General features: G+C 41.2%; 1 protein-coding gene across 4 annotated transcripts in view; it reads left to right on the top strand.

Moving 5' to 3' along the window:
• ryr1b (ryanodine receptor 1b (skeletal)) overlaps positions 1–13551 on the top strand; it is a 120329-nt gene extending 106778 nt beyond the window's left edge. For 3 of the 4 annotated variants that reach the window (XM_079873971.1, XM_079873970.1, XM_079873969.1), the window contains 15 exons: positions 342–424; positions 559–727; positions 842–928; positions 1635–1946; positions 2303–2433; positions 2529–2571; positions 2668–2801; positions 7992–8052; positions 8532–8678; positions 8765–8899; positions 8974–9130; positions 9225–9289; positions 10879–10979; positions 11080–11131; positions 11898–13551. In XM_079873971.1, the coding sequence (XP_079730097.1) occupies positions 342–424; positions 559–727; positions 842–928; positions 1635–1946; positions 2303–2433; positions 2529–2571; positions 2668–2801; positions 7992–8052; positions 8532–8678; positions 8765–8899; positions 8974–9130; positions 9225–9289; positions 10879–10979; positions 11080–11131; positions 11898–11993 (1773 nt within the window). In that variant the 3' untranslated portion in view covers positions 11994–13551. The remainder of the gene's footprint in view (positions 1–341; positions 425–558; positions 728–841; positions 929–1634; positions 1947–2302; positions 2434–2528; positions 2572–2667; positions 2802–7991; positions 8053–8531; positions 8679–8764; positions 8900–8973; positions 9131–9224; positions 9290–10878; positions 10980–11079; positions 11132–11897) is intronic. The other variant, XM_079873972.1, reaches the window with a different exon arrangement.
• The last annotated feature ends 255 nt before the right edge of the window (positions 13552–13806 follow it).

Genomic DNA, 13806 nt, shown 5'->3' with positions numbered 1-13806 from the left:
AGGGGCAAATTTGGCCAGGATGCAGGGGTTACACCCCTACTCTTTTTCCGAAGGACATCCTGGGATTGTTAATGACCACAGAGAGTCAGGACCTTGGTTTAATGTCTCATCCGAAGGACGGAATTTATGACATTTCTCGGTTCTGTCCGGGTCCAACTTTCAGATAATAGACAGATCCAGGTTGGTTCCGTGTAGCACATTTACGGGTCTCTTCGGGTACGAATTGTTGGACCTGTGAAGACCTCATTGCTCATTGACCTCATTGCTTTGTAGACTCATAATCTAAATCTCTTAATCTAAACATTCTTGTTTTCTCCTCATTGTTTTGCCGGGTATTTCAGATAAGCGAAGAAGGAGAGGGTGAAGCAGCAGTAGAGAAGGAGAAAGCAGAGGAAGAAGCAGCCCCAGAACCCGAAAAAGCAGAGTGAGTAATGGAGAACAAATGAGCAATTTTTTCCCCATACAAAATTTAAAGTCTTTCAGTCGAGAAAAATTGTACAGTCCTATTCATCACAATATAAAAAACTAATCCTTGGCTAATCCTTCTGTCTCTCAAAGTGTTGAAAATGGAGAGAAGGCCGAGAAGGAAGCAGAACCTGAGCCAGAGGAAAAACCAGAACAGCCAGAGGAGATAAAAGAAAAGGCTAAAGCAAAGAAAGGCAAGAAGGAAGAGGAAGGAGGCTTTGAACTCTGGAATGAGCTCGAAATCCAAAGAATCAAATTCATGGTAATTGTTTTGTACATTGTTTCTGATCCTTCACAGTTATGTAGAAATTATATTATATTATTCATTTATCACTTTTGATTCTACCTGCATCTAAATCTACTTCTCTTCTTCTAGAACTATCTGTCTCGCAATTTCTACAACCTGCGCTTCCTGGCTCTCTTTATCTCCTTTGCACTCAACTTCATTCTGCTCTTCTACAGGGTCAGTGTGATTTTAAAACAGGGGTTTTCAAACTGGGATCTGGGGACCCGAAAAGAGTAAATAAAAATAAAAACATTTTACAAACTGTGCTTTTAGTTAATGTGTGCACTTAAGGTGTTAATGAAATAAGTTGAACATATTTCACCTCCCATTAACATGCACCAAATTTGATATTACATTCTAAAGGCTGTTTAATCATAAGATTAATTATGAGATTTTTTTTATTCTATTGACAGACATAGTTTTTCATGTTAATCTCATGTGCTGTCAACAAAATAAAAAACATATTTTCCAAATAATATAAAAAAAAAAAACATGTTTGAGTATAAAAACATTTATTTAATTTTGGAAACCATTATTATTAATTTTGTTGTCTTTGTAATGTCACACTTATTTTTTCACACATTATAGATGGATTTTTAGTATAATTAATAAATTCTTGTTTGTATCACACTCAAGGTTGTTTGTTTGCATAACTGGAGTCCCTAATCATGCAGATTTGCTAATTTGGCTATTTTGCAGATTTTCTCATTTGCCATTTGTCTATTCAGAATCGTGGGAGAATCGTGATCTCTATTTTAAAAACAAAAAAATGAGATTCTCAATTTATCCAGAATCGTGCAGCTCCACTTGACAGCCATGTGATTTGCTGTAATAACATGTTTCGAGAACAAATTGGATTGAAGTCAGCTGTTTCCTCCTGTAGGTGTCCGACAGACGAGGAGACGAGGAGGAGGAGTTCGAGGGTTCGGCCATGTTTGAGGGTTCTGGTGTGTTTGAGGGCTCTGGTTTGTTCGAAGGCTCTGGTGTGTTTGAAGGCTCTGGTGTGTTTGAAGGCTCTGGTGTGTTTGAGGGATCTGGGGTGTTTGAAGGCTCTGAAGAGGAAGATGACGATGAAGGGTTTGTCTACTACTTCCTGGAGGAGAGCACTGGATATATGGAACCTTCTATGACCTTCTTTTCCGTCTTACACACCATCATTTCCTTCCTCTGTATCATCGGCTACAACTGTCTGAAGGTCAGGGGCTCTCTGTATTCTGTTATCATTCACTCACAGTCACCATCACGTTATTTTAAACCTGTGTGATCATTTCTTCTGTGAAACATGAGGAGATATTCAGTAGAATGTCTAAAAAAGGACCATAAAAGCATCATAAATGTTGTCCATATGACTTGTGCACATCTTCTGAAGCCATGCAAAAGCTTTGTGTGAGAAACAAATACATTGTTTTATTATTTTTCACTGAAATCCTTCCCTTCAGTCATGTATATTGAATAAAGGATGGCAGAATTTTTATTTTATAACTTGTGAAATATTCCTTTCAGGTGTTTGAGCTAGTATGAGCTGCTAACACTGTGTTTGTACTTGTCCAGGTTCCTTTGGTCATCTTTAAGAGAGAGAAGGAGCTGGCCCGTAAACTGGAGTTTGACGGTCTGTATGTAACTGAACAACCAGAAGATGACGACATCAAGGGCCAGTGGGACAGACTTGTCCTCAATACACCGTAATATCACTATATTATTATTCGTATTATTTAGAAATGTATCCCTGTGAAGACTGTGCGATCTGAAATGGCATTCCCTTTTATTTTACTCTCAGGAGTTTTCCGAACAACTACTGGGATAAATTTGTCAAGAGAAAGGTCAGGGGTGTGCTATACTTGTGTGTGCAGATGTTTCCCTTCGTGTATTAAGACATGTTGAAGTCTGAGCGTGTGTATGGTGTGTCTGTGTTGCAGGTGCTAGAGAAGTATGGCGATATCTACGGTAGAGAAAGAATCGCTGAGCTTCTGGGCATGGATCTAGCATCTCTTGATGTCAGTGCTATGACACACGAGAAGAAGCCTCAGCCTGATCCCTCAATGTTCACATGGTACAGAAAGATGCAACACACACTCATAAGTCACAAAAAGTTCAATATCCAATACAAGTAACAAGAAGTGATTCACTACCACAGCAAAAACTAATGTCAATTGGGAGGGATGGGAATCCCTATGTTAAGACTTTTGACCAATTCAAATTAGACAGATCTTCCTGTTTATTTATCTGACTTTAAAAAGTTAGGACCAGTCTTGAAGAATACAATTAGATGACTAACTTTTAAGACTAGTTTAAGCTGTTTATGCAACTGGCCACATTTCCTTGAAGGGATAGTTCACCCAAAAATGAAAATTCTGACATCATTTACTCAACCACAGTTGTTACAAACCCATAAGATTTTGGTTAACCAAAGCGTAAAAGATCCACTTGATTCATATGGATTTGTGTCATGATTCTGCCTTCATGTCCTAGATCTTTCTTGTTTTGAGGCAGGATCATGACAGACCCATGTTTTGTGTACAAGCACATGGCCATTTGTTTGGGCCATGTGCTTGTGTTGTCTCGTTCTCTTGCCCCGCCCCCTTGTTATCCTCGTTTTGTCTTGATTGCTTTACCCATTATCACCTGTGTTCCTGATTAGTTTGCTCCCTATTTAATCCCCTCATGTTTTCTGTCCTGTGTCGGTACATTATCTAACTTTGCCTGTTATTCCTTGTGAGACGTTGCTTGTTTAAGACTGTGAGTACTTTGTCAGTGACCTGTTAAATCAGTTTTGTGAGTTCGTTTCCCGTCATCGTCTAGTCAGAGTTTAGTAATTGTTTGTTATCTTGTCTAAGTCAGAGTTACCTGTCCTCAGTTCTGTTTTGCCCCCTCGTGGGTTTTTGTTTTCTGTTTTTGTGTTTAAATAAACCTTGAGTGTCTGCACCTCGTCTGCTTTTGGGTTCATCTCCTCCACATCCCATGACAGAATGTACCGACCAAAAGAGAACCCAGCAGACAGAAGGTCCTCGCCCGTCGAGTCCCAAGAAGACCTTCTAATAGAGTGGTGTCACAAGACGAGCTCTGACGTCAGAATCGGCAAGCTGCCGATTCCTCCTCAGGGAGAAAGGTCCATTAAGGAGTACGCTCGGGTCGCTCATGAGAAGAGACTCTTCCTTCCTGACATCCTTCTAAACCGCTACTTCATTGCGGGTCTCAACGCTCCTCCGCCTCTTGCTGAACGGGAGAGGTTGGTAGACCGCCCGTTTGCTGATATGGTGGACTGCCTGTCGCGAAGGGAGTTGCGGTGCTCCATCTTCTCTCCACCCGCCTCGCTGCCAGTTGTCCCGGAGGATCGCGTCCTGGCCGTTGTTGCCCATGGTGATCCGGCTGGTTCCACTTCTCCTGAGGTCTCTTCTCCACCTTTTGAGCTCCGTGGTAAACGAGGGAGACGGGTTTCTTGGGATTCCCCGTCTGAGTCTTCCTCCACCGAGTCAACGCTGCCTGAGACTTCCCTACCAGCACCAGTTACTGTCTCCGCAGAACATCTCCAACTGGTCGCTAGTCCAGCTACGGATTCGGCTTCGCGACCAAGGAGAAAGAAGAGGAGAAAGGGAGCCTCTCGCTCTTCATCTCAGGCTGTCCCAGGCGCAGTCTCAGAGCCCGCCACTGCAAGCGCTGTTCCAGAGCCCGCTACTGCAAGCGCTGTCCCAAGCGCTGTTCCAGAGCCCGCCACTGCTAGCGCTGTTCCAGAGCCCGCTACTGCAAGCGCTGTTCCAGAGCCCGCTACTGCAAGCGCTGTCCCAAGCGCTGTTCCAGAGCCCGCCACTGCTAGCGCTGTTCCAGAGCCCGCCACTGCTAGCGCTGTTCCAGAGCCCGCGACGGCAAGCGCTGTTCCAGAGCCCGCGACGGCAAGCGCGGTTCCAGAGCCCGCCACGGCAAGCGCTGTTCCTGAGCCCGCCACGGCAAGCGCTGTTCCTGAGCCCGCCACGGCAAGCGTTGTTCCAGAGCCAGCCTCGGCAAGCGCTGTTCCAGAGCCAGCTTCTGCAAGCGCTGTTCCAGAGCCAGCTTCTGCAAGCGCTGTTCCAGAGCCAGCTTCTGCAAGCGCTGTTCCAGAGCCAGCTTCTGCAAGCGCTGTTCCAGAGCCAGCCTCGGCAAGCGCTGTTCCAGAGCCAGCCTCTGCAAGCGCTGTTCCAGAGCCAGCCTCTGCAAGCGCTGTTCCAGAGCCAGCCTCGGCAAGCGCTGTTCCAGAGCCAGCCTCGGCAAGCGCTGTTCCAGAGCCAGCCTCGGCAAGCGCTGTTCCAGAGCCAGCTTCTGCAAGCGCTGTTCCAGAGCCAGCTTCTGCAAGCGCTGTTCCAGAGCCAGCTTCTGCAAGCGCTGTTCCAGAGCCAGCTTCTGCAAGCGCTGTTCCAGAGCCAGCTTCTGCAAGCGCTGTTCCAGAGCCAGCTTCTGCAAGCGCTGTTCCAGAGCCAGCTTCTGCAAGCGCTGTTCCAGAGCCAGCTTCTGCAAGCGCTGTTCCAGAGCCAGCTTCTGCAAGCGCTGTTCCAGAGCCAGCTTCTGCAAGCGCTGTTCCAGAGCCAGCTTCTGCAAGCGCTGTTCCAGAGCCAGCTTCTGCAAGCGCTGTTCCAGAGCCAGCTTCTGCAAGCGCTGTTCCAGAGCCAGCTTCTGCAAGCGCTGTTCCAGAGCCAGCTTCTGCAAGCGCTGTTCCAGAGCCAGCTTCTGCAAGCGCTGTTCCAGAGCCAGCTTCTGCAAGCGCTGTTCCAGAGCCAGCTTCTGCAAGCGCTGTTCCAGAGCCAGCTTCTGCAAGCGCTGTTCCAGAGCCAGCTTCTGCAAGCGCTGTTCCAGAGCCAGCTTCTGCAAGCGCTGTTCCAGAGCCAGCTTCTGCAAGCGCTGTTCCAGAGCCAGCTTCTGCAAGCGCTGTTCCAGAGCCAGCTTCTGCAAGCGCTGTTCCAGAGCCAGCTTCTGCAAGCGCTGTTCCAGAGCCAACTTCTGCAAGCGCTGTTCCAGAGCCAACTTCTGCAAGCGCTGTTCCAGAGTCTGCAGTCATGAGGGCTGCAGAGCGAGCAGCGGCCGATTCAGCTGCTAAGGCTGTTTTGCGGTCGGTTTCGGCGAGCCACGAGATGCCGATTGTCATCGCTGCAAGAGCCTTGTCCGAGTATCTGTCCAGTCTAGCCAAGATTCTGGAGAGTCCTGTCCCAGCTGGTGTGTCCAGTCCTGTCCCAGCTGATGTGTCCAGCCCTGTCCCAGCTAATGTGTCCAGCCCTGTCCCAGCTAATGTGTCCAGCCCTGTCCCAGCTGATGTGTCCAGCCCTGTCCCAGCAGATGTGTCCAGTCCTGTCCCAGCTGACAGGAGGATATCTGTGTCCAGTCCTGTCCCAACTAATGTGTCCAGCCCTGTCCCAGCTAATGTGTCCAGCCCTGTTCCAGCAGATGGGTCCAGTCCTGTCCCAGCTGACAGGAGGATGTCTGTGTCCAGTCTGGTCCCAGCTAATGTGTTCAGCCCTGTCCCTAATTTTGTGTCCAGCCCTGTCCCAGCATCACAGTCTACATCTTTCTCCACTCCCTTACCACCTGCCTCACCCATTGTCTTCGCTCCGCTGCCGGCTGTAGCTGTTCCCTCTGTCACCACTTCACCCCGGACTGTTTCCCCTAAGACTGTTCCTCGTGTGTCCCCATCCAAGTCTACCCGGACCCCTCGCCCTCAGCCATCGTCCTGTCCACCCAAGACCACAGTCCCACCCACCCTGGACATTCCCCTATGAACTCTGTGTTGTCTCCGCCTCCTCTTCCTTGTTTTTTATTTTTATTATGTCACCCCAATCCTGTAATTGTGTATTCATGTCTGCCTTTATTAGTTTTTGTCATGTATTGTTGGTTTGTGTCTCTGTCTCAGTCGGTCTTGTCCCGTGTTTCATGTTCCCTCTAGGGAGCGTCTGGAAGCCGCTCCTTGGGGGGAGGGTTCTGTCATGATTCTGCCTTCATGTCCTAGATCTTTCTTGTTTTGAGGCAGGATCATGACAGACCCATGTTTTGTGTACAAGCACATGGCCATTTGTTTGGGCCATGTGCTTGTGTTGTCTCGTTCTCTTGCCCCGCCCCCTTGTTATCCTCGTTTTGTCTTGATTGCTTTACCCATTATCACCTGTGTTCCTGATTAGTTTGCTCCCTATTTAATCCCCTCATGTTTTCTGTCCTGTGTCGGTACATTATCTAACTTTGCCTGTTATTCCTTGTGAGACGTTGCTTGTTTAAGACTGTGAGTACTTTGTCAGTGACCTGTTAAATCAGTTTTGTGAGTTCGTTTCCCGTCATCGTCTAGTCAGAGTTTAGTCATTGTTTATCTTGTCTAAGTCAGAGTTACCTGTCCTCAGTTCTGTTTTGCCCCCTCGTGGGTTTTTGTTTTCTGTTTTTGTGTTTAAATAAACCTTGAGTGTCTGCACCTCGTCTGCTTTTGGGTTCATCTCCTCCACATCCCATGACAGATTCGTTTAACATTTTTGGATCTTTTACAGTATGGTTACCTGGACTTTAAATGGAGGGACAGAAACCTCACAAATTTCATTAAAAATATCTTAATTTGTGTTTCGAAGATGAACGAAAGTCTTACGGGTTTGGGACGACATGAGGGCGAGTAAATACTTTAAAAGTTTAATTGATGAGACAATAAATTAATAAATTAATGTAAAAATAATAATAAATAAACGCAAAACAATTTTTGCAAATGATGTGTTTAGACTGATGTTATAATGACTTTTTACAGTCTTTTTTTAGAGGTGGTATAAATGCAATCCCATAATTAGATTAATAGATTGAATTAATATATTGGATTTATATATCCAATAAATAGATTTAAGAACAATAGTAAACAAAAACTTTTAAGTTTATTAAGAACTTACTATTTAACTTATTAAGTCAGTAACTACTTGATTTAAATCTCACAGCAAAACAGTAAGTTGTAAGCTGTGTAGATATGATTCACTACAGCTATAGTTTACAGCTTATTAAAGTTATTTGTTTGGGAATTGATTGGACTATACTACTCTTTATTTTTAAATCACTAAAAACGTGTCTCAAAAGAGTCATTTGTTTGGGAATTGAGCTACTCTGGTCATGCTGAATGTTTTTGATTCACTAAAATGAACCTGTTCATAAGAGTCATTTGAGAATCGAACATCGAACTATCAAAGATCGAACTACTCATAAACATGATGGTATAATAGAATTGATATTCTGTTTTGCATTATACAATATCATGAATCCACAGGTTGACATCTTTCGACATCAAATACCAGATCTGGAAATTTGGAGTGGTGTTCACTGATAATGTGAGTTTCAGTAAAGACAAAACTGACTTTTTCCATACAGTATATATATATGTGTGTGAACCTGGACCACAAAACCAGTCTTGTGAGTAATTTTTTGAGTTTTATACATCACAAGCCTTCTCTCCACAAGCTGAATAAATAAGCTTTCCATTGACATATGGTTTGTTAAGATAGGACAATATTTGGCCGAGATACAACTATTTTTGTCCATTTATGTTCACAATTGTGCTGCATTCACTCACAAAAATATTTTTTTAATATATTTAAGGTAGGAAATTTACTAAATATCTTCATGGATCATGATCTTTACTTAATATCCTAATGATTTTTGGCATAAAAGAAAATTTTTGACCCATACAGTGTTTTGTTGGCTATTGCCACAAATATACCCGTGCGACTCGTGACTGGTCCAGGGTCACATATATCACTGAGGATATTCAATACAATGATCATTCATTTGGATTCTGTTTTGCTCTTAGACGTTCCTGTATCTGGTTTGGTATATGGTCATGTCATTCCTTGGCCACTACAACAACTTCTTCTACGCCTGTCATCTGCTGGACATCGCCATGGGCGTCAAAACCCTGCGCACCATCCTGTCCTCTGTAACCCACAATGGAAAACAGGTACAGCTCTCAGAGATCAGCATATTTAGCCGAGATTTTACAGACTTCTGTTCTAGATATGAATGTTGATGATGACTGTGTTTTAGCTGTTGATGACGGTGGGTCTGCTGGCTGTGGTGGTCTACCTCTACACCGTTGTGGCCTTCAACTTCTTCAGAAAGTTCTACAACATGAGTGAGGATGAAGATGAACCGGACATGAAGTGTGACGACATGATGACTGTAAGTGGCTCTACATTTGGTTGAATTCCACTCTCTCGTTTCCCGCCTGACCGTGATCATGTGTTCTCTCTCAGTGTTATCTGTTCCACATGTACGTGGGTGTGCGAGCCGGTGGCGGGATAGGAGATGAGATCGAGGATCCGGCTGGAGACGAGTATGAACTTTATCGTGTGGTCTTCGACATCACCTTCTTCTTTTTCGTCATTGTAATCCTGTTGGCCATCATTCAAGGTGAGGAACGTGTTTCGTTAGAGAGCTTTAGACCCTGTGGGCTATTTAGTACTCTGTAAATTGAGTTTTGACATGATGTTTGTGTTGTGTGCAGGTCTGATCATTGATGCCTTTGGTGAGCTGAGAGATCAGCAGGAGCAGGTCCGAGAGGACATGGAGGTAAAACTGCTCTTTATATACATTCATACTTCACTCAAGTATGCAAAATGCCATTTAAATCTATTGCGCTGACAGTAACCAACCTCAGTGTTTATTTTTGGTATCGTTTTTTTCACATAAGCCCACCCCTAAATGGACATAGAAACAAAACAAATTGCTCACTTTATGTGTAAATCAAGTCTCTTTGTTGCTAAATGGGTGCTTTATGGACAGAATAAGCAGCTAAATGGTGTTTAGTCAAAGGCCCAGTTTACAGCTGGTATTAAGATGTGTTTTGGTTGATCGGATCACAAGTAGACAAGGGAGACACATTCCCATTCACACCTGGTGTTTTAATCCGTCTCTTTTGTCCACTTTCAATCACTTCTGTCCTGATTTCTTCGAGGGGCGGGTAAATGTATGGGCTTTTTCAGATCTTTCAATCTGATGTTTGAAATAAGCTCATGCAATTTACGTATGAACACATAATACGATATTATTGCGATACTCCAAGACATGTGATAAAAGGTTAACAGAAAATGTCCTGTTGATTAAAATGTTAAATTTGGTATTACATTGGGGGTGTAAATGAATATTCTTGGACTTGGTGCTCGTAACCCAATACACAGGACAATAGAGACGCCATAATAAAAATATTCATGATTCTGAAGCTGAAAATACAGAATTATTTTAGATGAATATGCTTGCACTCTGTCACTGACTAGATTTTTAAAATAATATAGGCCACTTTTTACTGGTAACATCAGACATTTGGCATTATCAGGACCCACACATATTCCCCCATTGAATTATTATACATTATATTCAACATTTATATATAGTAGTTTAATGTAGTACTGACACAAAAATTCTGAAAACTTGTTTTTTTCTCACACAGTCATTTTTATTTTGGGTGAATTACACACAATACATATTGTTGCATTTTTGGATTGCGATAAATTGTGACAATATATTGTTACACCCCTACTAAATGGATACTACATTTGTTGAGGAACTAACTTTTTGTTTGTTAAATGTGTATTTTTTTTAATATATATATATATATATACACACAAATATAAATATATATATATTCTGCTTTTTTGTGGCTTTATCGGATAGGTCAGTGTAGAGATCAGAGAGAGAGGAATGGGATTAGTAAAGGACCTCGAGCTGAGAATCGAACTACAATCTGCCATGTTGTCAATGTCATGTAACTTGCGTTCTCAGTTCACACATTCTCTCCTGTGGAATCAAGGGGTACTAAAGTACTAAAGTGTCCATTGGATGTGCATTTTGGAATCTCGGCAGAAGTTTTTACCTATTGTTTTATGAATACTACTCATTTCACACACTAATTATTGCTTACTGTGTAGTTGGGAATTATCTTATTCATACTCAGCTTTAACTAGCTTTCTCAACAAGATCCTCTTCAAACTGTTGCTTTGCCTTGACAGTGGTTAACCTCAGAGGAAACTGACTGTTGCAGAAGTTTTTGCTAATGTGTGCCATAGCGCCCCTTGTGACAATCCTGAGAATGCATACTTGTGTTATGCATTAAAGTTTGACACATTCTGAAAAATGATCATATTTTTGTTGTTTTTCCAAAGACTAAGTGTTTCATCTGTGGAATTGGAAGTGACTACTTTGACTCGACTCCGCATGGCTTCGAAACGCATACGTTGGAGGAGCACAATTTAGCCAACTACATGTAAGTGTATTGTAAATACTTTTGTTTATTGAGAAAGAGTGCAAGCTAATATTTTTCTTTCCTCATTTTGAAACCGTATCTTTTCCTGATTCTTTTCCAGGTTCTTCCTGATGTACTTAATCAATAAAGACGAAACGGAGCACACAGGACAGGTCAGTGTCTTTCTTTTTCAAAAAAAAAAAAACTGTAACAACAACAGAATTCAGCTTTTATCTAAAAAGGCATACATTATAAATATATATTACTGTACCGTTCAAAAGTTTGGGGTTGGTAAGATTTTTTGGTAACACTTTATTTTACAGTGTCCTTGTTACATTATGTTACATGTACTTGCCATAGTAATAACAGTAAATTATGCATAATTACATGCAACTAACCCTCAACCAAACCCTAACCCTATAGTAAGTATATATAGTTGCTTAATATTACTCAGTACTTAAAGATATAGTTACACTGTAACAATGACACCTTAAAATAAAGTGTAACCCATTTTTTTATGTTTTTGAAAGTCTTTTATTTGATCAAAAATACAGTAAAAACATTATTGCCAATTAAAAAATTAAAAAATGTCATTTATTCCTGTGATGGCAAAGCTGAATTTTTAACAAGAAACATTTCTTATTATTATCAGTGTTGAAAACAGTTGTGCTGCTTAATATTTTTTAAAATTAAAAATTAAAATTAAAGTTTTTTTCAGGATTCTTTGATGAATAGAAAGTTTAAAAAAAAAATGCATTTATTTGAAATATAAATATTTTGTAACATTATAAATGTAACTTTTGATCAATTTAATGCCTTGAATAATGAATAAAATTAATTTATTTTCTTACTGACTTATCTTTTGATATATATACAAATTTTTATGCTTTTTCTAAATGTACACTTACAACATTAGATTTGATTTTTCTCTCTTTCTAGGAGTCATACGTATGGAAAATGTATCAGGAGCGATGCTGGGACTTCTTCCCTGCCGGTGACTGTTTCAGGAAGCAGTACGAGGATCAACTTGGCTAACGGCCTGGAAAAGTGTGTGTTTGTGTGTAAGAGTATAATTTCTGGAATTAAGTTCAAAGAGAAAATTGTGAAAAATAACTAAAAGAAGGGAACAAGGGATAAATGACTGACTGTAGCCTTGATTTGACTCTCACGACCCTCGTCTTCAGTCAACACATCACACTAACTCGCTTATAATACTGAAAACCTTTCATTTCCCCCTGTGTTTGACGAAAAAAGAGAAATGAACAAACATTGTTCGTTAGAAGAAAGTATTTTAAACTGTATATATATACACTAAATGGCCTTTACTTCTCCACTAAGGACTTTTTTTTTTTTATCAAATCAAGCCAAAATGAAAAAAACACCCCTTAACAAAGCCTTCCTTTCTGTCCTTTTTGTCTGTCACTATGAATCGAAAAAAAATCTCAGTGCCTAATGTTGAATCTTAACAGTACGGTGAGGATTTAAGTATGATAGCCTGTAGGGATCTTTTTATGTGTAGAGTAGCTGTCTAGATCTTTTAATTTTAGCATATATAATATAGCTTTATGTTTATTTATTCACGTACACCACAGAAATATAGCCATACGAGTGGGAGCACCCTGCTCTGTGACTTATATATAGAGCATTTTGACGAATACCGAGCCAGGCTTTTTCCCTGGTGTATGGAGCGAATGGGAGAATGCGTGCAAGCGAAATATCTTAATACCATTTTATTCTCAAGAGGAAAGTATCACGATCCCAAGATTTCTTTCTCGCCTAAGTTTCCGAGAATTACAAATGGACAAAATGAGAAGTTTTAACTTTGTAAAAGTTTTGCACTCTAGAGTCTTATAATGGGATGCTGTATCTATGCCAAGCACACACTTCCAATGTGTCCTGCTTACACAATGCTGATGCTGTATTACAAATATAGAGAGGTGGAGAGAAACCGTCCTCTCTAGATTTACAAGACAATGTCCTTTCACTCTGATTATGGAAAGAAGCATTATCATGTCTGTTTGTAATAATATTACACAGTAATTTTGCTATTCTGTCAGCTAAGAACTTGACATGAACTATGCTGTGTCGTTCAGATAGCAAGATGGCAACTTAATTTATCCACTTAAATACATAGATGATATATTTTTGTTTGATTAAGATACTCTGAACTCATTGTGTCACAACCGAGTATTTATTATGTACCTTTTTTGGTGGGGGGATTTAGGTCCGAATTTAGTATAAAAGTGGAAAACGAATGTGAGCTAGATTAAGTTAACAGTGCTAACAAGACAAGTTTTTGCCTTTTAGATTTTTATTCTTCTTTTTGGCGAAATTCACTTTATTTTTGTTGAATATAGATGAAGTGTGTAGGCGTAGGTCTCTGATATTTGTGCATCAGACATCTTAAAGCGACTGAAACAAACTCACAACGTGTGTGTTCTGCACATTAGGAGCGTGTGTTGAGGTCTTTTGGTGTGTTTTGCTCTGAGAGCTCACAGAGGGAAGAAATCAATTCACTTGTCTGGATCTGACTGTGTATCAGGCTGAATCCTGTTTCAATGCACATTAAACAGATTCCACTATTTTAAGAGCACTTCTGGCTGAATTCTGTTTTGTTTAGCGTGAAAGTTACTATTTCTTAACTTTGTGTCTTTTGTGCTTAATTAGTGCTTGCGTGTTCTTATATTTTTATGATTTGTTTAGGCCTTACTGTATAGGACATGTCTTCAATAACTGTACAAACTACTGTGCAATTAATCAGTGTGCATTGTAAATGTGCAATTCTACAGGTATTTACAGAAGTATATGGATAACTAAGTATAGTAGTATCAATATACCAGTAGGTGGC

Source organism: Squalius cephalus, assembly GCF_949319135.1.
Source record: "Squalius cephalus genome assembly, chromosome: 6".
NCBI classification, from domain to species: domain Eukaryota; kingdom Metazoa; phylum Chordata; class Actinopteri; order Cypriniformes; family Leuciscidae; genus Squalius; species Squalius cephalus.
The sequence above is the reverse complement of the archived record's forward strand: the minus strand, read 5'-3'. Positions and strand labels throughout refer to the sequence as shown.